This window comes from Temnothorax americanus, unplaced genomic scaffold (genome assembly GCF_048541705.1).
Source record: "Temnothorax americanus isolate GAGA-0224 unplaced genomic scaffold, ASM4854170v1 Scaffold33, whole genome shotgun sequence".
In the NCBI taxonomy this organism is placed as follows: Eukaryota; Metazoa; Arthropoda; class Insecta; order Hymenoptera; family Formicidae; genus Temnothorax; species Temnothorax americanus.
Window position 1 is genome coordinate 1139922 of NW_027509475.1, and position 25179 is coordinate 1165100.

The 25179-nt window shown below is 40.6% G+C and overlaps 2 protein-coding genes across 5 annotated transcripts in view; both read left to right on the top strand.

Annotated features, from left to right (window-relative positions):
* The window catches only part of LOC143901400 (cell adhesion molecule Dscam2), a 161177-nt gene extending 140497 nt beyond the window's left edge, over positions 1 to 20680 (top strand). For 3 of the 4 annotated variants that reach the window (XM_077413688.1, XM_077413687.1, XM_077413689.1), the window contains 15 exons: positions 3422 to 3727; positions 5120 to 5419; positions 6513 to 6644; positions 7074 to 7213; positions 7987 to 8150; positions 9000 to 9214; positions 10350 to 10943; positions 11571 to 11840; positions 12177 to 12631; positions 13270 to 13543; positions 14072 to 14230; positions 14452 to 14606; positions 16536 to 16755; positions 17309 to 17399; positions 18288 to 20680. In XM_077413688.1, coding sequence (XP_077269814.1) covers positions 3422 to 3727; positions 5120 to 5419; positions 6513 to 6644; positions 7074 to 7213; positions 7987 to 8150; positions 9000 to 9214; positions 10350 to 10943; positions 11571 to 11840; positions 12177 to 12631; positions 13270 to 13543; positions 14072 to 14230; positions 14452 to 14606; positions 16536 to 16755; positions 17309 to 17399; positions 18288 to 18552 — 3740 coding nt within the window. In that variant the 3' untranslated portion in view covers positions 18553 to 20680. The remainder of the gene's footprint in view (positions 1 to 3421; positions 3728 to 5119; positions 5420 to 6512; positions 6645 to 7073; positions 7214 to 7986; positions 8151 to 8999; positions 9215 to 10349; positions 10944 to 11570; positions 11841 to 12176; positions 12632 to 13269; positions 13544 to 14071; positions 14231 to 14451; positions 14607 to 16535; positions 16756 to 17308; positions 17400 to 18287) is intronic. The other variant, XM_077413690.1, reaches the window with a different exon arrangement.
* A 795-nt stretch (positions 20681 to 21475) lies between these two features.
* LOC143901416 (lysosomal aspartic protease-like) lies at positions 21476 to 24596 on the top strand. Its single transcript, XM_077413733.1, has 8 exons — positions 21476 to 21667; positions 22155 to 22381; positions 22867 to 23000; positions 23143 to 23342; positions 23471 to 23593; positions 23684 to 23816; positions 23954 to 24052; positions 24128 to 24596. The coding sequence occupies exons 1-8, from the start codon at positions 21594 to 21596 to the stop codon at positions 24281 to 24283; spliced, it is 1146 nt and encodes a 381-aa protein (XP_077269859.1). The 5' UTR covers positions 21476 to 21593; the 3' UTR covers positions 24284 to 24596.
* Positions 24597 to 25179: the final 583 nt, after the last annotated feature.

The window sequence follows — 25179 nt, forward strand, 5'->3', positions numbered from 1 at the left end:
CGTTCATTAAATTCGAGATAGTTACGTGCGGAATTTTTTTCAAAGCGTATCACGCGCGCGCGCTAGCCGAGTATTCACGAGAGACGCACAGAACAAATTCGCCATCCGGATAAACGACGAACAACGGCATCGTTCGGATAAACGCAGCTCTAGAGCCCTTTTTACGAGATGATACGCGCGAAATGACGAAACAGCAGCAGCAGCAGCAGCAGCCGCCGCCGCCGCCGCCGCCGCACAGCCAGCAAAACCCGTCGCACCAACGCACTTGAGCACAGCATAATATAGCGTTACTTCACCTCACGGGTCACCCCGTAATATATTTTCTATCTAGATACATATCTAACAACACGGACGCACCGTTGAACCTGCACCTCTCACTCTCTGGCCCCTTATCGCGATAATTAAGTATACTGCGATCGCATATATTCTCGGCGCATTAATTTCGCGAGAGTGCCCAACGCAGCGGTGCCCGACATTCTGACAATCGAGATTTCGTAGCAGCGCCGACGAACAACGATATATACCTTTTTTAAATACTTTGATATGTCAATTAAGAGAATCATTGTTATTCCAAAAGCACTAATTCTTAGTGTATCGGCATTGCGTCGGGGACCGCTGAATCATGTGCGTCCGGGACGTAAACGAGATAAAAGTGAGGAGAGTTATTTACGCGAGAAACGGAGAACGAAGAAATGAAATCTTGATATGAGGTCCGCGCGCTTGTCGGTATTCAACACGATCGCAGTAGCCCAGAATGAAATATGTGCGCTGCATGCAAGGGCCAATACGGCACTTCACGAAACTCGGCTTCGCATATATACTTAGCACCTCTCCGGCGTCTCGAGCCACGGCGAGCAGCAGCAGCAACAGCAGCAGCAGCAGTAGCAGCAGCAGCGGCAGCAGCAGCAGCAGCAACAATCTTGTAGTTCAATTTGGAGCACCGAATCACGTTCACTTCACCCAGCACACGCATATCTGCACTCACACGTTTTTCAGTTTATTTTTCTCTCTTATTTGGTCCCGAGCGCCACTAATCCCCTGGCACCGACTTCTCGATGTGACGCTCGCACCTCGTGTTTCGTTTCCTCCTTTCGTTCCGTTTCTTTTTTTCTTGTCTCACTTTTCTCTTTTCCCCGCTCTCACCGAAAAATTCGTATGCCGCCTATCCACTCCGCCTCGCACCGAGACGAATCGGTCTCGTTTGATCCGAACGTTCGCCGGAATAATCGATTCCCGATTGCGAAATCGTTGCTGAATTGAGGGGAACGGAGTATCGAGGGATCGCATTTATCGGATTTGAATTAACGAGCAATCACAGTCCGCGGTCAAAGTATTTAAATTAAGAAGAAGAAAGCCTCTAAGCGTTTCTTCCCCCCGCCCCAGCTTTCAAACGTAATTTAAAAAATACAGCATCTCCGCGGAGACCGTTATTCTTCTCGCTAAAACAAATTGTAGCGATAAGTTTACGTCTCCATTATTGCGCGTGCTACTACTTAGTTGATTTTATTGTCCAACGCGGAGACTGCCGCGGGGTCACTCGGTGGGAAATAACAATTTTGTCCACGTATAGGTTGATTTTCGCGGCAATACGCGTATCCTTCGTCCACTCGGCCCTTCGATTATTAATCACGATTGAACGATAATACGCTCGCGAACGCATAAATTGCGCGGCGCATTATACAAATGAATGCGCGAGTAATTCGGCGTACAAACGTTCGGCTCGGGCGGGACGCGCATTTTGCGCACCTTGTGCATATTTGTACGCAACGATTGTTCGTGCACACATTCGTGTATGGTATTAGATTCGCACAGCACCGATTTATCGTATTATTATCACCGTGTATCGCTCTGTTCTCTGTGGTCCATCATACAGTGTTTATCGCCGACATTATTTTACCATTTGTCTCGCCGATGGAAAAAGATCCTCTCCATCGCGCGCGCACGTTTTCAGCACCGTTTTTCCCTCCGCACTTTTCTTCCTTTATCTCCCGCCAGCCTGTTCTTCCCCTCTGCGTCTCGCTCTTCCGTCTGTTTCTTTGTCGCGAAACATCAGAGGCGAAGAAACGGACAAGAAAGGCGGATTAAGAGGAAGCAACCTGCCAATACATTTCGCGGACAATTCGTATAATTTTTATCAGCGAAACTTTCGCGCCGTTTGTCCGCAATCCCGAGAGGGCCAACCCAGTCCTCTCCATCGCGCTCCTTCAAATCCTATTTCTCTTTACTTTCGCGGCAGCTGAAGTAGGAAGTTGCACAGTAGGCCAATCCTCTCTCCCCGGGAGAACTTTTCGCTCTTGCCTCTCAGCGCAATAAGCTTAGATAGAGACGCGTGACGAGGTCCGGGAGAGCGTTTCCGCACGAATTCAGTGTCCCCGATAAAACGCGACACCATCAAGATAAAAAATTTAATAGTGGCACAATAAACAGTTATACGTAGTTAATAATTTGAGACTTCCTCGATCAATGGTCAAAATTTACGCGTTAACTTTTCGCCAATTTGTCTCTGCTTGACAAAAATTTGATTAGAGCATATCGATTTATTTAAGTCTTTTAATAATTTTAAAATAAATCAAAATTGTTTCGTGATTTGAGGAATTAAATGAAATTAAGGGGTTTAATACCTTTGACAAGCCTTAAAACTGGGTCGAAATTAACGAATTTTTATTGTTGGTAAAATTATGTTTTATTAGAAAATAAAAATACATGTCTTGTAGAGTAATCTTTTAAGAACATCTCCCGAAAATTTCAATAAAAAATATTGAAAATTGAGGTCCTAGCAGCTGTTTTCCCGAAACAGTGTTTTGAAAATACCAGAAATATCTCGGAGACTAGTGAACCGATTTGCGCATGAAATTGTTTACAGCTACTCTCAATACAATAATCTAGTCCTTCACGCAGGATTTTTTTTATTTATGGCTTAGTTTTTTTTATAAATAGAATGACTGATTTTTAGGTCAAAAATCGTATTTTTTCCTACGAAATTTCAAAATCAGCTATTACAAGGACTAGTTTTATTCATCTAGTTTAACGGAAAACTTTTGTTTTTGTTTCACATGAGAAAAGGCGATCTCTGGTACCGCAAACGCCGTTTTTGCAAGCATCATTTGGCAAAATAGCTGCCAGGTCCTCAATTTTTGATATTTTCTGTTGAATTTTTCGGGAGATATTCTCAAAAAAACTACAAGATAATGTATTTTCATTTTTTAATAAAGCACTAGTACCCACAATAAAAATTCGTTAATTTCGACCTGGTTTTAGCCTGCTGTCGAAGGTACGTAACCCCCTAAGTGAAAAGGTACGATTTTCATTATCCGCTTGCGAATTTCGGAACGTGATCGGGTCTCCCGGGCCGCGTCGTTGTAGTAGCTGTCGCATATCGGGATCCGTGGCAATCGATTAATGATCGCGCATTGTGGGTCAGTGCCGCCACGGTGGGTGGTGGAGCCGCAGGACGCCCGTGCGTCGGAGGGAATGCCCCGATTGAGTTTGCATTGTCACGCGGACGGGTTCCCGCCGCCGTTGGTCACATGGCGGCGCGGTAGCGGCAAGAAACCTGGCAATTATCACGACATAGCCAGCCACGAGCACATGCAGGACCTGAGGATACACTCCAACGGTTCGCTGGTGTTCGGCCGGGTCCAGGAAGATCACGAGGGCTTCTACCTGTGCGAGGCCGTGAACGGTATCGGAGCCGGGCTCAGTAAAGTCGTTTATCTCACCGTTAACGGTACGTAAAACGTTTATCAGATTTTTCTCACCTCTCGCCATCCGCAAAGTTCGGAAACGGTTCTTATTAAAATTATTTTTCAAGATTTATATACGCTACTTATGTATTTAAATATGTTTTATTTATATTTTTTTAATAACATTAGGGTTACAATCACAATCTCTATCAAGAAATGTTCCATAGAAACATAAGAGGTAAATTGAGTGAAATCTCATCTCATAACGTTTGTTGTAGTGGAAATATAAAAATTATTCGACGATCTCCTCGTAATATCTATTTTTTATGATCTAATGTACTCGTCAAAAGACAATTTAATAACACGGGATGTAATTTTTTCTAATAAACACGTCATTAAGTTTCCCATTACTATCTGCAGTTACAGAAAATATTTTAGCGCTAAAGCTTCACGAGATAAAGTATCTATTATAATTTCTCTTGAAGGGATTAGTCTTCTACTAATTGATGATTAACCCTAATTGGATTTCGCTGGAACTTTAGGTATTATCAACAGTGTAACGATTGACCCGTGTATATAGTCAATTTGATCCACTTTATCCTATTAAGACATTAAGAAAATATTTCTTGACGAAATAATCGCATTGCTCGATTATTTTCATCAGAATTTCACAAAATGTAATCTCCTAGTTTTTTAAATCAACGATATTTTGTTAAATTATTTTGTCAAATTCGTTTTCTTAAGTTCTTTATTCTCAATCTTTAGTTTTTAATTCAACGCTCTCAAAAGTTATATTATTTTTAACACGTGCCACATCAACAAATGGTTCATCATGTAGTAACTAAACCGATTAGCTTGAAAATATGAATTCACGCGAATAATATTCGGTTTTTAAGATCCAATCCTGACCGTTTAACACACGTTTTCTTAATTTGATTTTATATCATATATATTGTAGTATCTTTATTTACTTGTTGAAAACATATTTTATAATACACATGTACATTTATTATCTAAATTATGATTTTTATTATAATTAAATAAATAATTCAACTAAATGTCAATTAACCTTTTTTAGCTATTTATGTTAGTCTGATCATATCTATCTGTTTCTACTAGTTGTAAATCTCATCTTAAATGATCTGCAATTCGTGTTCAAAATATAATTTAATATACAATACAAAAAATATTTCGTATTGTAAAAGAACAAAAATACCTCAAAATTTATTACATGCACAATAAATAGGATTCTCTCTTTAAAATCTAAAAACCTGATGGATCGTTCAAAGTAAATTAATAAAGAACTTAATTTCATTCATAAATCGAATTTATTAGGTTGTTGGAATTCGAGAGCGTTCTCAAATAATCGTGAATTTTAACTACCAACCACATCCAAATGTGTAATTATAAATAGTGTTCTATTCCGATTGATGCAGTTCCCGCGCATTTTGTGGAGAAGCATCGCAATCAGACCGCGAGGCTGGGCTCGAATGCCTCGCTGCGCTGCGAGGCGAAGGGCGACCATCCTTTGAAGATAGTTTGGAAGAAAGCAGGCTCCCAATTGGACCCTAAGCTTCCCGACTATCGTTACACTCTGAAGGAGGACAACACCACCGACGGCGCCGTCAGCGTTCTCGGTTTCGTCAGCACCAGCCGCGACGACAGCGGCAGATACTTTTGTATCGCGTCCAACGCTTACGGCCGCGACGAGATGACGATTCATCTTTATATTCAAGGTACGAGGAAATTCGAGAAATTAGTATCTAGATTTCGACAGCTCTCGAAAGCTCTTTGAATAGTCGTTAACATCGACTACAAAAGACATAGAATTAATTGATATACCCGCGAGGATGTTCAATAATGTTGACAATAGCAAGAGGAAAATAATAATAATAATAATAATAATACTGCCGTATTAACGGTTGCGTTTCATAATCGTTTGTATTCCGTCAGAGATAGGAGATAGTCAATGGAGTCTATGAAATTATTACGAGGCGAGTTATCGCGATGATGCCTTCGGGGCGCGTCGGTTGTTTGTGCATAACACTATTCCACTGGATGTAATTATCGTAATGTATACAGGCACTCGACAACGCACGTCCATTTAATTTAATGTACGTCCGCGCAAGTACGTAGCGAGACAGATGAGCCGGCGGGCGGCTCTCTCTCTCTCTCTCTCTCTCTCTCTCTCTCTCTCTCTCTCTCTGTATATTCTCCAAAATGAGATACGCTTCGAGTGGATGTATTGCGTCGGATAACCCGTGAAATATGCATAACGCGGGTATGTGACAATCGTACCATAACTGAAAATTATTCCATTGGACGCGATGCGCGCGCGCTGACGCTGTGCCCCGGAATTAGACAAAAATTTCCAACTAATTACCGAATTAAGCTTCAATTTCGCCCGGTGAAACGTTCTAATCGGAGACCCGGACCGACACTATTTAAAATCGCGTGTTAAATGTTGAAATTGCATCTGCATCAATCGGGATTTTATTTCATTAAACATTATGTATTATCTTCACTGCCATTATAAAAGCAGTATAATATTTTCTCAGATGCTATATATATTTGTCGAGACTGTGGATGATGCACATAGTTCACAGATGAAAAATGTAGTGTGCATTGTCCGTAATAAATCCGTAAATATGACACCGAAGAAGATAATTAAAAATTAATGAATCAATTCCTAGAAAATATGTGAAAAATGTGAAAAATAGGGTATATTAATTGTAAGGTATATTTAGTAAAAGACTGAGAATTATTTAAGCGTTGAAAATTTTAATATTAACTTTAAGAGAGATTCCACAAAATTATATTGATATATAGAGCCTCCAGACTTCCCACGAAATCTTCATGTGATCGAGAAAGGCAGTCGTCACATTAATCTGGGCTGGACGACCAGTCAAGACGGGAACAGTCCGATCACCCAGTATATAATCGAGTACAAAACTGAATCAGGTAAGTTTAATCCTAATAATTACAACGTAATTGAAAAAAAATCTAATATCTACGATTTAATATTATAATATTCTATATTATACTATGAATTTAATATTATATTCAGGAAAACATTGATATGAAAAGGAAGAGTTCTTAAAAAAATTGATAAATTTATTATAAAAACTAAAAACAGGTTAATAAAATCTTATGCAATTAAGGTTTTTTGCATGCCCTGATTCTCGATCGCGACTTATAGATAACACGAAAATTAATTTCCGGAATTTAATAACTAAAAAATCTAGAATATTAAAATCAGAGCTGATAAATGTCAGCTCACGCGTGGATCGGTGTATATAACTATAGCAGCAGCGGCTTTATTTAATCGACATTCTTGATGGTTTGACCCCGAGGACGAAATCACCGCAAGATGATCGTTCAATTTTGCAGAAGTATGGCACGACCACACGTTCCACACGACGGTACCGGGGACACGTGCTCGCGGCCACGTGAGCGGTTTGCGTCCTGCGGTCACTTACCAGTTCCGGATGTACGCGGACAACGAACTGGGTCGGAGTCAAGCGAGCGACGTAGGTATCGGGGCCAGGCCGAACATTTACAATTCAAATTGCGTTTCGGTCAGACAATCGTTTCCTCACCGACCGATCGTCATTCTCCCCCTTTTCCCCTCGAGAATTAAAACAATCGGGATACCGATGTGTGACGGGGAACCGTGCCCGATCGATATTCCCGCGCGCGTAAAAAAAAAGGGCCGTTTCATCCCCTAAGCGAATTCCTCTCTCCGTCGCCTCTCGACGAATGTGCGACCGCATGCATCGTTGGCCTGGATTTAAATTGCGCACCCCGCAATGCCCTTTCGGGCATATCGACTCCTCTCGCACCTCTCTTTTTTTTATTCCACGGGAAAGAATTTGCTCGCGCGTTTAAGCACATGCAGCCTGCGCAACATCCGCGGATGCTTTGAGATGAAATATCGGGGCGCATTCAGCCGATTTCGTTCTGTTTCCGCAGATTCGCAGCAACTGGCGCGACCCGCGTTTCACATGTTTCCTTAAACACCGACACGACGGCTTGACATCCGGCTTTTATACCGCGCTCTATATGTACATACTTTCCGAACGCGTTCTCCAAGTCTGCGTCGGTGTTTTACAAAAGAAAATTTAATTCGTCTTTATTCTCTACGATCGTTCTTTTTATAATTCAAATTCGCGACGGACGAAAATTGTGGAACACAGTTGAAAAGTTCAACGGCAATTAAGCGGGCGGGAAAGAAAAAAACGTAATGAAAGGGGGGGTGAAAGCGAACGGAATCGCCAGAGAATTCAAAGCAGGGGCTTTTCAGATTTTAGAGACGACGACTGAGGGGGAGAAACCGGGCGGTCCGCCGCGAAATCTCAAGGTAGACCCCATCAGCTCGACCGAGTTCAACGTCACCTGGGATCCGCCCGATCATGATTTATGGAACGGCGAGATACTCGGTTATCATGTCGGCTACAAGGAACACAGGTATAACGATCGAAAACACTGACGTTGTTTTAACGACGCACCTTGACAGACAGGGGTTTGTTTTCTCACTCGTGCACATTTGCACATATACGCGCGTGCGCGCGCACAAGAACTCAAACTTCCTGTATTTCAGCCCACAGAGCTGATACCGTAGAATTTACGCGCCATTAATAAACGACGAGCTATCTCAGGGTCAGTTATTTATTCGCCAGGGGCAACACTGACAAATCCTCGAAAAACTATAGGCTTTTTTTACGGCTACGTTTTGTTATATCGTCCCAGGGTGTGTTTTTATTGTGTTTTTGCTACCAACTAGTTAAATTCGTCAATATCAATTTTTCTAGTAAGTCAATTATTGTTAGCTGGATCGATGTAAATTCGATAATGTCATATTTCTAAATTTTACTGTTTATTTGGCCCCATTATTATTTTTCAGTCTGTCATAATATACAATCTGCACCGTTTTCTTCACTTATTTCTTATTTTAGAATCTACGTAATCTAAAATAATTATGTAGAATATTTAGAATAAGTATTTAAAATAGAATTAGCGAGAATAATCATTTAAAAGATGAAGTTTCCAATTTCTTTTATATTCTTGAACTTATATATTTCGCCTAAATATTTTTTATTGCTATTCTATTTTAAGTTTATCTTGTTACTTTCCGTCAAGTGTGTACATAAACCCATATATTATCATTACATTTTTCACACCGGTAATCTAACGCCAAGTTTGCTCCCCGAAAGTTTGCCCAAAGTTTGGGGGTTAAAAGGAGACATTTGACACCCTTTCGACAAACTAATTAATCACCCGAGCCAGGTGCAACGAACGCTCTCTCTCGAAATTCAGGTTGGGGGCGGAGCAGTACACGTATAAAACCGTGGAAAGACGGATCTCGACGGCGAGCGTCGCCCTGGGTTTGGCAAGAACGTCCATGCCCGGACGCCAGCATCACTTGACGAACCTGAAGAAGTTCACGCGTTACAGCGTTGTCGTTCAAGCGTTCAACGCCCTCGGACCCGGTCCCATGACGCAGGAAGTTGTGGCATCGACACTCGAGGACGGTAAGCGCGCGACTGCATGTGAGAAAAATGCGAGCCACGTCGATCGAGTCGACGAGAATACCACGAAGTACGTTTTTGATTGCAAACGTCACGAAACAATGACCTCTTACTTGTCTCGAATATAAAGCGATGCTAAAAATATTGTTATAATAAGTGTCAGTTTCAAATCAGTTTCAAATTGACATCGCAGCGTGATTAATTTTGTTGAATTTCGACGAAACGACACATTTATCGTCGGGTTCCGCGACACGAATCAAACGACGAAAATATGCACGTCGGACGCGACCTGGAATTAACATATCTGGTGTCGCGATCGATCGGTGCGCGTTCGCGAGCAGACGGGCGAGAGAGCGAGGCTCTCTCGTCTAGACGTCTATTTTCGCGACTCGACGCCGAGGAGCTTCAAAAATTCATGAAGAGAATAATATTCGCGCCTTCTCGCGAGCCTATCATGAATTCCGCCATGATACCGACCGCGGCTGCACGACTTCCTCGGGGATAAATAATAAATTCAGACGCGGCAGCCGCAAATAACTTCTTTAATCCTATCCGCGCGCCGGATGGCGGACCCGACGAAACTTTCAAGTGCACTCCCGATATTTTTTCGCGAGGAGCAAACATCCCTTCCCTCCCGCGACTCGCGCGACGACGGCACCGTGTCTGCCTCTTTAAAAAACTTTCCACCTGAAGCCGTTCTTGAAATATTCCGCGCGTATAGTCACGTCACCCTCGAATATGCACCGACGAACATCGACGTTTTAAATGCAATACGAATTTTATGAGCCGCGCCGTTCATATTTTTCAGATTATTATATTCAATCCAGCGATATCATAATTTTCACTAAAATTAACATACGGATGAACATTTATGTGGATATAATAGATCACTATTATTAAGAAATTCGTTTTAACGTCACGTTATTTCCAATTAGTATTATTTTAATATTTTAAAATATCATAATTTATTAATTTTATAATTTATCAATCTTATATAGCGAATCTCATTTTTAAACAAATTACAGATGTTAAATGATAAAACTATGCGCGCATATAATTTTGATAGAAGATATTTGCGATACGAAAGACGACGGACTACTTGGCAGATCTTTTGAAGTGAAATGTTGAAATATTCTAGTTCCAAGCAGTCCTCCTCAGGATGTACGTTGCACCGCGCTCTCGTCGATGTCCTTGCAAGTCTCCTGGGAATCTCCGCCCGACTCCAGCCTGAACGGGATCCTGAAGGGTTACAAGGTCTTGTGGGAGAACACGGACGCGCTGACGGAGTCCGTCAAGCCGGAGATGAAGATCACCACCGCGCTGACGGTGGTGCTCCACAGCCTGGAGAAGTACACCAATTACTCGATCCAAGTCCTGGCGTACACGAGAACCGGCGACGGGGTCTCCTCGTCGCCCCTCTACTGCGTGACCGAGGAGGACCTGCCGGAGATGCCGGCCGCCGTCAAGGCGGTCGTCAGTTCGGCCACGTCCATTATCGTCTCCTGGCTGCCGCCTCTGAAGAGCAACGGCAACATCACCTCCTACAACGTGCACGTTCGCGGATTGGGACCGGAAGGCAAGTGGCACAGGAAAGCCCTGCAGCCGTATCAGACCAGCTACCACGCCGAGGACCTGCACAAGAGGACCCAGTACGAGTTCACGATCGCGGCGGTCACCTCGGTCGGCGAGGGCCCGCAAACCCCGTCCATCATGCTCTCACCTTCCAGCGAAGGTAAAGGGATTCTCTCTTATTTCAAATTGGTTTCGCGATCATTGTTCGCGCGCGAATGAAGTTTAATCTTAATCTTAAAATACTAAAAACAATGTATACATTCTGAATATTCTGTTTATCTTATTTATATACGTGAACCTCGATGTGTTGTTCTTGTCTACTCGATATCCGGAAGATTGTACGAGAGCGCGATAGTAGTTCGTAACAGCGAATAGTAGTTGGTGCATCGAAAATATGCAACTTTACTCCAGTCGTGGAGTCCAGAAACTTGGAGTTCCAGGAGTTGCCTTTTGGCACACAAATTGGACTAGTTGCGGAAGTTACGTTTCGGTCCATCTATACTCGTCTATCGTATAAACATCCGTTTCTCGGACCAAATGAATTGTCTACAGACGACGGTAACGAGATACCGAGCGCCGTACTTATGTTTGTTAATGAGCCGCGCGCTTTTTATTTTCTCTCCGGAACTCTTCGCAAACACTCTTCCCCACGAACTCTTTAAATCTTTCCCGTCAGGGAAAACACTTTCTCTCCGAGTTTGCTACGGACGGTTGTTGGTAAAAGCTAACTTAGATGACTGCGATTATCGCGTGTACTCTCGATAAGGGTTCGCTTACTCTATTACAGTTCGCGCTGCCATATATTCGTTCGGCACCACGCTTATCGTACCGTGGAAGCAAGATGTGACGCTGCCCTGTCAAAGCGTGGGCAAGCCCGAGCCTTCGGTTATCTGGAAGCAATGGGGTCAGATAGTCAAGTCATCTGCGAGAGTGTCTCTCCGTCCTGATGGATCCTTGCAGATCAGTGAGCTTCATAGGGAGGATAGCGGAAATTATACTTGCTTCGTGGAGAATCGCCACGGTTCCGATCAAATAACTCATCGTTTAACCGTGCAAGGTGAGAGCAATTTTCATTTTTGTAAAATAGTCACGCGAGATTTATATTGTTAGAGTAATATAATATATTATTTATTTCTACTTAATTTAACTTCTATGAAAAATTAATCTTGTATTTAATTTCATACTGTCGAAAAATGTATTATATAAAATTAATTAAATTAAATTGAATTATCTGTGAAGAACAAATAATATAAAATGAATTTTACTTGAAAAATGAAGTGTTAATATATTAGAATTAGTGAGGTATAAATAAGCTTTGTCTCAAGAGGCTTGTAACTTACAGTCAAACTGTATCACAGGGAGCGATCCATAAATCAAAATTGGCCCTTTTCAGTTCCACCTGCGGCGCCGTTATTACACGCGACCAGTACCAGCAGCAATTCTATCAACGTGCAGTGGAAAAACGGTGACGACGGCGGTTCGCCGATTCGCGGCTACATCTTGCACTACAAACGCGAGTCTGGCGAGTGGGAGGAGTTCAAGGTGTCGCACAAAGTGAGCAGCTTTGTTCTGTCGCGGCTCTGGTGCGGCAACGACTACCAGATGTACCTGACGGCGTACAATCGCATCGGCATGGGCAGACCCAGCGAGATCGTCAAGGCGACGACGAAGGGCTCAAAGCCGGACGACTCGCCCGGAACTGGCGACAAGTTCGTCACGGTCAACGTTTCGTGGATCACTCTGCATCTCAGCACGTGGAACGACGGAGGGTGTCCCATAACTTTCTTCGAGCTGGAGTACAGGAAGAGCGGCGAGGGCATCTGGACCCTGATCTCGAATAATATAGAGGTACTTGGAGAGTGCAAAGAGTATTTTATTTCGTTAGATGTATGTGCAATGAAGAAGAAAAGTTACTCGTCTTTGTTTATAAAAGCATTGTAGAAATTATAAAAGTGACATGGTTTTTTCATTAGTTTATCGTCAATTTTTCGTCAGTCGATTTTGCCCTAGCGAAAATATCGAGGTGAGTCAATATTTGTTGTAGCTTCCAATTTATAGTATCACATCTCTTTGAAATATATTAAATTTTAAATTAGGAAGAATTCTAATTAAAAAGCCTAAATTTGTGCCTAAAATTTTAACTGAGAAATATAATTTTAATACAATTGTTTAATTCTGAACGTTTGTAATTCAAAAATTATTAATTCGTGCTTCGGTATTCGATATGGAAAAATAATCTTTAAATTGGCCCAAAAAATCTAATAAAAAAAAATGGCTTAAGAAATGAGACAATTTGCATAAATATTATTATCAAAATCTTTATTTATATAAATTCTTTCGCGTATCGAGATATTTCGATAACGAAACACATCATATATTATAATATTATCATTGCTATATTGATAAATTTCTCTCAAACACGGTTTAATATTTAACATGCGATTACAAGACTGTGACGGACTATACGCGATTTGCATATTGTGCAGGTGCAAAAGACGTATACTCTCAGTGAGCTACAACCGGGGACCACTTACGACATCCGCATAAGAGCCCACAACAATGCCGGCTCGTCAGTAGCCGAGTACAAGATAACGACGTTGCAGCCACACATTAGCACGACCATGTCCGCCATCGAGGTCGATCATTACATTCCCCAGCACACCTCTGTGTATTCGGATCTGAAGCTCATCGTACCTTTGGTGCTAAGTTCATTCGCGGTCATCGCCGCAGCCGGAGCTGTCTTCTACTGCTTCCGCAAACGTTAGTCCGTCATATATGCATACAGTCCTCTAGAACTAGGATCATAAATATCAAAAGAATCTTCCAACAATATAACGAATAAATAGTATACACATTATACACAAATAAATACAAAATATGAAAAAATATATTTATATATAAAAAATTGTCAAATCAAGGCTTGGCTTTTATATACTCGTATATATACGCAACAATCTGTAATATTGGAAATAAAATTATATTGCATTAAACGAAGAAAACTTGGATGAAGTCATTTATGTAGTTCAACCAAGAAAACAAAGTTGAAATGAAAAATTGAAATTCTTATAAGAAGATTATAAATTATTGCGATTATATACGAGTACATAAGTTTTGATTTGACACTTCTTTTTCTTCTGCGTAAAAGTAATTAAACTACATTTGAGATAGAATCGATGAATAATAGCGACTTTTGCAAAAAATTGTCAATTTAGAAAATAATTAATTGCTCGATTAATTTCAAAGTTAAGGTTATTTAATTTCAGTTATATCTTAAAGTACTAATTGCAGGTCCGTTTATGGGCGACATCGGGAGCCTGCATGACGCGCAAACCGCGGCCGCCCTAGACAATAAGCAGAACATGGAGCAGCGCGAGCAGTATTACGCTACCGTGCGTAAGCCGCTACGCTCGCCGATCCACGAGATGGGCACGCTCGAGAAAATACCAGGTGAGATAAACAGACCAGCTCGCGTTGGTGAAATCGAGTTCGTTCTTTCCGTAAAAAAAAATCAACAGTGATACAAAACAAAACGCGGGGATAGGTCTCTTTTTCTCTCTTTCCTCTTTCTCTCCCTCTCTCTTTCTGCGGAGAAATCGAGATCGCGCGAGGGGCAAACGATTGCGGCCCGGAAGTCACTATTAACGAATCGCCATTAAACATGCTTGTAGAATATTCGGAAGATATCTACCCGTACGCCACGTTCCAGCTGGAGGAAAGCGTTCCTGCAGGAGGCGACAGCCGCTGCAATTCTGCCGCGCCACTTCAGACCTTTGTCTATCACGACCCTCGTCTCTCCACTGCCGATACCCTTCAGTTACGAGAGGTATCGTCCGCCGATCTATCGTTGTTAGAATTGCCGTCTTCTCGCCGCACGTTTCTGTCCCGCGCAATTTCCGATCGCGGAATATTCTGTTTTCTTATCTCTGATTTTTGTTTTACGATTCGCTTTCCTAACTTCTCTTTTGCGACTTTTGCGACATAGAGCGAATATTTTGCGCAATTTAGGCGCGATAGCAATCCACATATAACGTTTATTTTTTCTAAGTAAAATAATCTTTAAAAAAATTCTAGTTATCCTTGAATTTTTAAAAATTTTTTAATTCTTTCTTTATTTTTAGGATCTAGATTTTTTTGTAATTTATAATGTTGTCAATCGAGACAAAGTATTAATTACAAAAGTCGCAATTTTCTACGTGATTGAAATCATGATTCGGGGTTCTACAGCACGGAGAAAAAAATATTGTATCAACAGCATTAGTCTAATTGGAAATAATCTTGTTAATTCAATATGTCATGCTTTTGTTTCAATAAAATAAGTATTTCTTTTATTTCCAATTAGACTAATGCTGTCGATACAACGTCATTTTTTTCTCTGCAAACGATGCAAGAAGTAGACGTTTATATTCAACGACGGACAATGACGTTAAACGTGCGGGAAGAAACGCGCGAGCATGATGATATGTTACTGCTTTTATCATTCACTCTCATACATATTCCCGGCTTCGTTACACGTTGCGATAATTGCATGCGCACATCCCGATCAGTGCACCGAGATCACCTTATCCTCGCGACGCAAATCGGAACCCTTGGCGATCCTTTGTGCGAATACTTACTCGCACTCGCATGCACGATGTGCGTTTTTCGAGTTTCTTGCCTCGTGCGCGATCCAGTACGGACACAGACGTTATTACGAATTTTAATTCGCGCGCGAACCTTCTTGGTCTTTTCTATCAGTTCGGAAAACCGCGGACTTCTCTAATTTTCTTTTTTTTTTTTTTTTTTTAATGGGCAAAATCGTGACGCTAATATTTACGAGTTACATCATTGCGACTGCTGGTCCCAGTGCTGGTCGTTTCGCTTCGTTCCGCAACTGCCCTGTGGCGGCTCGCGAGAATCGAGGAGTTATTAAGTATTGATTGGAGCAGACTTAGACCTATACCGAACGCTGTTCGTCATTTTACACATTTGCATCTGTCGCCGAGTCTCGTCTAGCTTTATTAGCTGTAGCATAAAACTCTCTCATTATTCATCGCTCCCGCGATTCCTAGTTCGGCAAAGTAGAATAGAGTTTCTGTAGAAGATGGTGACAAAATTTGTTACTCTTTTTCTTCACTAGAGAAAAAATATATATATCTCTCTTGACTATTACTTCGAAATCATTAAAAAATATAAAGTAATAGAAAAAATATTACTTTGTTTATCTTTTATTATTAATAAATGAATTGTATCTTTAATATCTCGATATGGCGTTTTTCAATTTAATAACGAATAATATTTTAGTATAATACTTTTTCTGTAAAAAGTTGATTACAATGAATAACAAGAGAAACTTTTTGTTATAAAATTAAATGTGCACAAATATGATTGCTATTTGAATTTAATGGACATTTATTTTTGCAAGAGAACATATATTCGATTCTTTTTAATTCTCAACTGCCCGAGGGTTGTCCGCTTGACTAAGCGAACATCTTCCGCTCTCGAGATTTCCGCGACACGTCGACTCGCTTTTTGAATACGTGCAACAATCCCGACGGGATAAATTAATTATCGATCCGGTTAGGCGGAAGCTCGCGTGCTCACGATCAGATTTTCGACGATTCTGCTCTAATCTTGAGGTCGCTCATCGTCAGTCCTCTTGCGATCCGGTCGAGAGAGATCGCCGATCGTGGTCGGGGGGGAGAGGATGCGGCGCGATACGGCGCGATACGCGGTGTGCCATCTCATGGAAAAAACCAATTCCGTCTGATTGCAGTCGGATTGCAACCGGTACACTAAGGTGCGCGGAGGCCGTTCGTCCTCTGCGCCGTTGCACAAAGCGCACAAGGTCAGTCAGGGCAAGTCCGAGTCGGAGGAGTACGACACCCTGGGCTCGGACAGCGACACGGAAGTCGGGACCAGCAGCCGAACCGAGTCTTCCAATCACCTCGTCGATTCGCACCACTCGGCATCTGCGGCCGACTCGCGCGTCCACAGTATGCAATATTTTCACCTCTTTCTCTCTCTCTTTCTGTCTCTCTCTCTCTCTCTCTTTCTCTCTCTCTGTGTCTTTGTCTCTCTCTCTAGTCTCTCTTCCTCAGGAGTGTAGCAGTAGGATAGAAGGCAGCTTCTTGGACTAGAAACGAAGGCTCCGGTTTTTTTTTTCATCCTTTTTTTCGACGCGGTCTCGCTGGAAATTCAGTCTTTTCAATTTTTGCTTTCGTACCCGAAAATCCTACGCCACGCTTCGATTTCCGTTTCCGCGAGGCTCGCGTTTTCCACTGCTTCTAGCTGCGAGCACTTTCGTTCTACCGTCGATTTGTTTGTTTTTCCACAAACATAATTTTGTTTGATGCACGTATATACGTGTATGCGATACACGCTTTCCTTATGGTTGCAGTCTTGTCTGCACGAACCGCTTGTTGTGCATCGCGCAATGTAGATCCAGGACGAAGTGCCTGCCGCGTGAGATCGCGAGAGCACTTGCGATTAATCATTTACATTCAGCGAATTAGGAATAAGAGACAAAGGGGAAATGTTTGCTTGCAGACTTCCTGTACCATGGACCAGAATCTAGCACGTCTACAGAACCCTCACCGATTTTTGAGAGAAAATCGTTTCCTGGAAGGGGAAGACCCAAGTAAGCCTGTCGCCGGTTGATGATTTAATTTCTTTAATTTCTAACACGATGCTTGCGGATCTCTAAGCTAATCGTTCGTTTTTTATATTTAACACATTATTGACTAGCAAAATTCGACGTTAGATCTAAATTTAAAATACATAATACTTAAACCGATTATTGATTACTCAAATTAAAAGCCGACAGTTAAATATATATTATCTGAACACATTTCCCAATCAATTTAGAGAAAAAGCTGTTTTACTAGATCAGGACTAGATCTTTGTTGCCTATAAATAATATTGATAACGTAAGGATCAACTCGACGGGATGTCAGGATAATAGAATACAGTTCAGATAATAGAAAGTTTATTTAACTTCGTTACACACGATTCGATACGGTAGGCACCGCAGCGCGCAACCGGAGACGGTCCACCTCTATCTTTCGCGGCTCACGATCGTCTGCCCGCGTATTACAATCGGAGCAACGAGCACCGTGTTCGGCTCTGATCACGCGTGTCCGGCGTGATGTCTTCTCCCGACATTTTCTCAGATCTGCCAGCTACGGTGCCAACGTGACTAATTTAACGGGTTTCTTACAATAATATAATTTAATTATGTGATAGTACACTGTGTGTGTTCTATAACTTTTGGTTGAGACTACGTTTCAAGTAACGCCCGAAAGTAACGGCGCGTGGTTTGCTGGGGTGATAAATTACATAAATTCTCGCAAATAATATTATTAGGCAACCAAGATCCAATTTTGGCCATAAAACGGTCTTTTCTCTAAATTAATTGTATTATCATATCGGTATTATCGTATGTGTTTGACATTTCCTAAATTTGAAACTAAATATGTCCTATAGCTTGCAAGGTAATGAGATAAAGGAAGATCCGTTTGCATTCCAGGATGTTACAGCTGGCGCGTCATACCAGCGAGGAGGCCCGTGCCCACTTCGGGCCAATCTCCGGGGCTGGCCATCCCAAGCACCAGTCGGGCAATTCCTGTGCCAATCGGGACCAGGAGCGTGACGGATCAGGAAACCTGTTCGTCCCCAAGCTGGACCCACCCTCGGGGTTCTCCGACGCGTTTGAGCTAAGCGAGGCCGAGTGCGACTTCGATCGCGGTCACAACAGTCAACGAAACGTCCGTGACTTCGTAATCGCGGTGTAAATAGCGTGTAAAAGCCTCCGACGCGTACGCGGGAATCCCTTGCCGTAAGGTAAAAGAGAAGAGAGGAGAGTTAAAAAAAAAAAAGTAAATAGCGGGAGAATAAAGAGGAAAGTATAAAAGTAAAGGAAAAAAAATTGCGCGAGAATTTATGTAAGCCGCGGTCCGTCGTTTCGTTAATGCGAATTGGCGCCTCGCGTCCGATCGCCAGCCACTTACGTGATATTATAATTCCACGTATTCCTTCGTTCTACGCTCCGGCCTACGTCGACGAGAACGCGTCCGTCAGCTCGACCACCGTGCTCCGTAAACTGCCACCAGCCGTTTCTCGGCGAGATCGGTCCGACACGTCAAGATTATTTCTCGGCTTAACTATATTAGGACTAAAAACGATTTAGGCGAACGATCGCGAACGCGCCGCGATTGATCGTATAAACAAAGTTAAATTTAACGAGAGACAGAGAATCTATGAATCAGAGAATAAGCTGCCGTTTATTGGTTCCTCTCCGGATGGAACCGCCAAGTTTTACGCATCGCGTCGCTCGGTCGTGCTCGTGCGAGCTCTCGAGCGGAGCGGGTCGAGCTCTACGTTGTTGTCTGTTCTATATTCGTGGCGGAAAAAAAAGCAAGTGGAACGTCGGACGAGTGTTTCGACGACGACGATTCGTATAAACTGCCACGTTTTATTCCACACGCTCCGTGTAATAATCCTAGTTAGTTAAATTGGCGGTGCTATACGCGCGATCCACATCCACCTCGGATTTCTTCCCTCCACGCGACGATCTCTGTACGCGGGTATATCTGCCTCCGAAAGCACGTGAACCGCACGTACGCCCGCCCCTCTCCCTCCCACCACATACAGTTTTCTAATTGTAACGATGAAAATACGACGCGAACGCGCGACGACTGCAATTAAACTGTAAAAGTCTAACGGTAACTGCCATCTTACTCTATTACGAAGCGACCAACGCGACCGCGAAGAAACTTACGATCGATCGAGACCGCCCCGCGAATCGTTCTCCGACAATTGCACGTGTCTCTCTCTCCCTCTTGGCGCGAGACACCTGCACATGCATATCGAAGCGAGCAATATGCGAACCTCCGAAAAATTTCCCCTTGTCTTCCAATCATTCTCATCGATCGAGCATTCATCGCGCTATAATCGAAACGCTACCATCTTCCGCTTCTCCACAAAGAACGTTACCGTCTAAGTAAAGAGAAAGTATAACGCGACCATTCGTCGTTGCCGTCAGTGTCGTTTTAACTTATCCTCGAGAGACTGAAAGAAGCATCGTAGATTTAGGTTTACACTCGACGTCTGTCGCAAGGCAAGCTCATATATAAGTCTCTGCGGTTCGTGCGAGAAAATTTAACGACGCCAGTGAAGAAAGAACACCGTCGAAAACACAGAGTGCCGCGAAAAAAACGTCGAATGCGAGCGGATGCCGAGCGTAAACCTAGTTTAAGTAGACGAATTACCACGTGACGTAAACGTAACAGCCGAACGTAATGTCTGTAAGCTGTCTATTACTACTGTACCCGTTGTACACCTCGCTCATCACAAACTGCCGTTTATATCACCCGCCATCCGAGACCCAGCCCCCCCCCTTCCCGACAGATGAAAGAAGAAGAGAGTAGGAGGAGATAGAAGAGAACGTAAAGGCGATGCCAGTCTGCGTCGATTAACGATCGACGGACCCCGAAGATGATGGCGATGATGATGATGACTTGAGAAATTATTGAGGTACACGAGAAGAGTACTGTTTCGCGAATGTCATCGCAACCTTAATACCACGTGTTGCCATCGTGCCGAAACGTCACCCGTTGGCTGGTTGGGTTACCGTTCACACTCGGTCGGGTGACGATGATTTTTCGGTCGGCCAGTTTAAATTTCCCCGTGCCCCCTGTCTCCCCCCTTCCATGTGCCCAGCCCCCTGTTATTTCAGCCCTCGAGTCATTCGCGCGAGGTGGAGGAAAGCGAAAAAGGGATCGCCCTGTTGATATATCGTCTATCTTTACGACACACGAAATGATTTACCACGAAATTCGTACTATTGTGTTTTAGACGACTTTAGATTGTTTATATTCTATTTACTTTGTAAAATATACAACACTAATTCCATATTGGAAACATGCCTGTGTGTTCCTTTACCCGTCCGTCCATCTCCTGTCCGCTAAAACCAATGGCAAAACTGTTTTGCAGAAATGCACAAGTTGATTGACGCAAGAAGTGTAATACAACTTTTATGAGACAATGTGGAAAGAACTTTTTTTCCTTCACAAAAAATATTGATTTTTTGGTTGTTGTCTCTCCGCGATGCTGATTGGAGCTTTTGCTATATGCCGTGCTTATTTCGTACCATTATCACGCAAATTAGATATTTTAATAGCTTAATTGTTAACAGGATTAATTTTATTTATTACGCTAGAAGTTATGATTTATTTCACCTTGCTTTCGATTATTCCTAATTATATTACAATACTTTGACAATTTTCCAGATTTTTGGTTTTCACGAAAGCCGGATTTGGAAGCCCGAATTCTTAGAAATTCGAGAAATTCTTGGAAATGTAAAATATTCTTGACAATTGAGAAAATTCTTGGAAATTGACAAAATTCTTTATGTTGATAAAGTTCTTAAATTTGACAAATTTTTTAAGTGTTGATAAAATTCTTAAATTTGATAAATTCTTTATGTTGATAAAATTCTTAAATTTTCAGCAACTGACCAATCGCATTGGCCAATTGCCGAATTACTTAAATATGAGATTGGTCAATTATTTTTCTCCGTTCAAGATCTCGAAGCGATTTCTAATATCGTTCGAACAGTAGCTTTGGAATGCTTCGCTTGTTTTTCCGCCCTCCTGCCCCCACCTTCTTATAAGCACAAGGACATATACGCACATTTGTATATATAAGGGAACGCTCAGCAATTTGACTGCCTGTTCTTTGTCTGTACGTATCGGTTGCGGATTGACTCGCAGTTCTAACGGTCCTAAAACGATTTTAACTTGTGTAGCTTCAGTCGCCAAGAAATTCAGGAAACATGTATCGGCTCTTTGTGACGATGACGGTAATCACGGTAATCAACTTCGCGTCAATCAACGCGGAGTTGATTAGGTAAGTACATGTTATATGCAAAAGATTCACATTTATATCGACACGATAAATTATAATATCGCGTATCAAGATCGCGCTTCCAACTACTTGGAATCGTCGCAGAATTCGCGGCAATAATTATCAAATCAATTTAAAATAGCATAATTGTATCAAATATGTAAGAAAAACGCATTTTAAAAGTCGGAATAAAATGAGCAAACTAATTACAAGAGATGTTTTGAGGATTCCTTCGAAAACCTTATTTTAAATGAGATTAGCATCATGAAAAGAAGAATTTGCATTTGAAATATCTAACTACATTCTAATGCGTAAATATATGCAGGTAGCATTTATTTCTCAATGGCAAAATGTTGAGGCTTTAATAGTTTTTAAATAAGAATTGCTTGAAAATGATCAAATAAATTATTTGAAATTTGTATTTATGTTTACGACATATGTACATACATACGCATATAATATAACGGAATTTTTTTTATGTTGCTTTAAGAATTCCGTTATACAAGACATCCTCCGATGAAAAATTTTTGACGGAAACTATGGCACGACTCCGTTCGGGTACGGCAAATGTATCTTTGATTGATTATGACAATTTACAATATTATGGTAATATCGAAATTGGAACTCCACCGCAGAAATTTAAAATACTTTTCGACACTGGTTCTTCAGATCTTTGGGTACCATCCAAATACTGCGACGTTAGTCAACCTTCTTGCTGTAAGTATATCATAACATCGGCTATCTCCTCGACATTCTATTATTCCTATATGTACATTTGTATTAACAAAAAATTAATGTTTTTCAAGCATTAAAATAATCTTAATAATTTCTTTTTCGTTTAATGATTGATATCAAGTAAAAATATAAAATGAGAACATTTTATTTATTACATTTCAAGTAAAGTTATAAAATTTTTAAAGTAACAGATTCAAAGATTCGAATCAGTGGTAAAGTAAATATTATGTAGCTAAGTTCCATACTTACATACTCTCTTATTTACATTATTTAGCACACTTATTTTAAAGATACAAATATAATTTCTTATACAAAACAGCTCACATGTTAAAGCAAAAAATATAAACATAAATATATATTTGATGATTTAACTACTGTTAGTTAACTAATTAGATTAGTATAAAGAAATTTATATTTCTAGATTTTTCAATATTAACTGATTTAATTTTATTTACTTCTTTTTGCAGCGAAACATAATAAATATGATAATACACAGTCCACCACATACGTGCCAGAAAAAATTACGTTCGATGTTTCTTACCACGATGCAAAGTGGCAAGATGTCATATTGTACGGAAACTTATCTAATGATAACGTAATCGTAAGTCATCGTCAAGTAAATGATATATTTAATTCTAATCACAGTCGTAATATATAAAAATTTTCTAAAAAGCACATGTTGTTATCATTCTCTGAAAAAATGGGCGCAATTGTACTTTATTAATAATGTCAACGTTTCGCAGATTGCTGGCCTTAATGTTTCATCCCAGATATTCGGAGAAGTATTCAATTTCTCGGAAGGTTTTTTGCCCTGGGCACAATGCGACGGCGTTCTGGGGATGGGTTATCCGGACTTATCTGAATTTGAAGTGCCTTCTGTTTTCCAAAACATGATTGATAAACATGTGGTGTCCCAACCAATTTTTAGCTTCTATCTAAATCGGTATGTATCTTTTCGTATGCCTCACGTGTGTTTAATATTATTTTTTTAATTACATACTTTGTCTTTCCATGCAATGTAAAATGCAAATGTATATGAACAATGTAAAAAATATACAACCTAATATACAGAAATCTCACGGACGTGTTCGGCGGTGAACTGATATTGGGTGGCACCGATCCTTCCCATTACGAGGGCGAGTTTACGTATGTTAATGTTACTAAAAAAAAATACTGGAAAATTACCATGGACAAGTATGTAGTTTTTTTTTCTAAATTATACGTATGTCACACAACCACGAATTTTTTATATGTCAACTAATTGCTAATGCTATCCCACTGTAGATTTCAAATGAAAAATTACACCTCGTGCTCGGAAGGCTGTCAAGCTATCGTCGACACGGGTTACCCTAGGATAGCTGGACCACCGCAGACTATCGAAGTTATTTACAGAGAAATCGGTGTTGTTAACGATACGGTAATTTATTATTTCTTTCTGCAATGGCAGCGCTTTTACAATTATCTTAAATAAATTATTGAAATAAATTAATAAATGTACGTTTGATAAGTTACGGATTATTAATATGGATTATTAACATTGACCTTCGTTTAAAGGTGCCATGCGACGATGATTATATTTCTAAATTGCCCGATATCAATTTCGTCATAGGTGGTAAGACGTTTCGACTCACTGGTAAAGATTATATCGTGAAGGTAAAGAAAATTATTACATAAAAGTTTAAATTGTTTTTAGAATAGAAATATCATGCCATATTTAATGTCTCATAGATCGGCGCTGATATTGGAGGTAAATGCATTCCCGGCTTCCAAGCTGTTCCTCCGTTTGATGGTATAGAATGGATTTTGGGCTATGTATTTATTGGTCGATACTACACCGTATTTGACATGGGGAACGACCGAGTGGGATTCGCTACTTCAAAATAAATCTTGATTGCCTTCTTATGAAGTCATCATTAAATATTAGGAAATCTAAGTGACGTTACTAAACAAATAAGTCATAGCTTCTTTAGAATACCGACTGACATATGGTCTGTAATTTTATTTGGACTATTTATATGGTATATTTTTAAATTGATACGTATGTGAGAATTAGAAGAAAGATTATTATATATGCAATATTTATTCTACCAACGATATGGTACATCTTGTTCTTTCGGCAACTATCGAATTGCTAGATATTGCGAATACAACTTGTATATAAGTCTATTAAAATGAAGTATATATTTTTAACACTGAATATTGATTTCATATATCGTCCTTTCAATCTCATCTTAATGTAGTATCCCGAAAAATATTATCTCGTTTAATCTTATTATATTTCTGCTTACATACGAGTACAAGATATCATATAACATTCTGCTTATATGTATAAGAGTATGACATACCGACTTTGTAATCAATATATAACTTTTTACATTTCTTATGCTTACACAAACGTATACACGCATAAATCTTTTGCTTATTAATCAACATTATCTAAAATTTTTGACACATAGATACCAAATTGTCGATACGAAAATTATTATGTTGTATGTATTCTAATTAATAAATTGTTATAATATTGCAAAACTGGTTCAGGTATCTCACTATCGTTAATATTATAAACTTATATTTTGAAACTGTTATTTTTAGAAACTTGCATATTGTATTAACTACTGCTAGTTTTAAATAAAATATGATACACAAAAAAAGATTATCGAGTAATTTTGATACATGATGTGTAACAACGATAATATTTTCTGGCAATTCACGTTTGCAAAAATTTTATATGATTACAAGCCAATGTCTTCTACTCTAATATTAAAAGAAAATATCACATT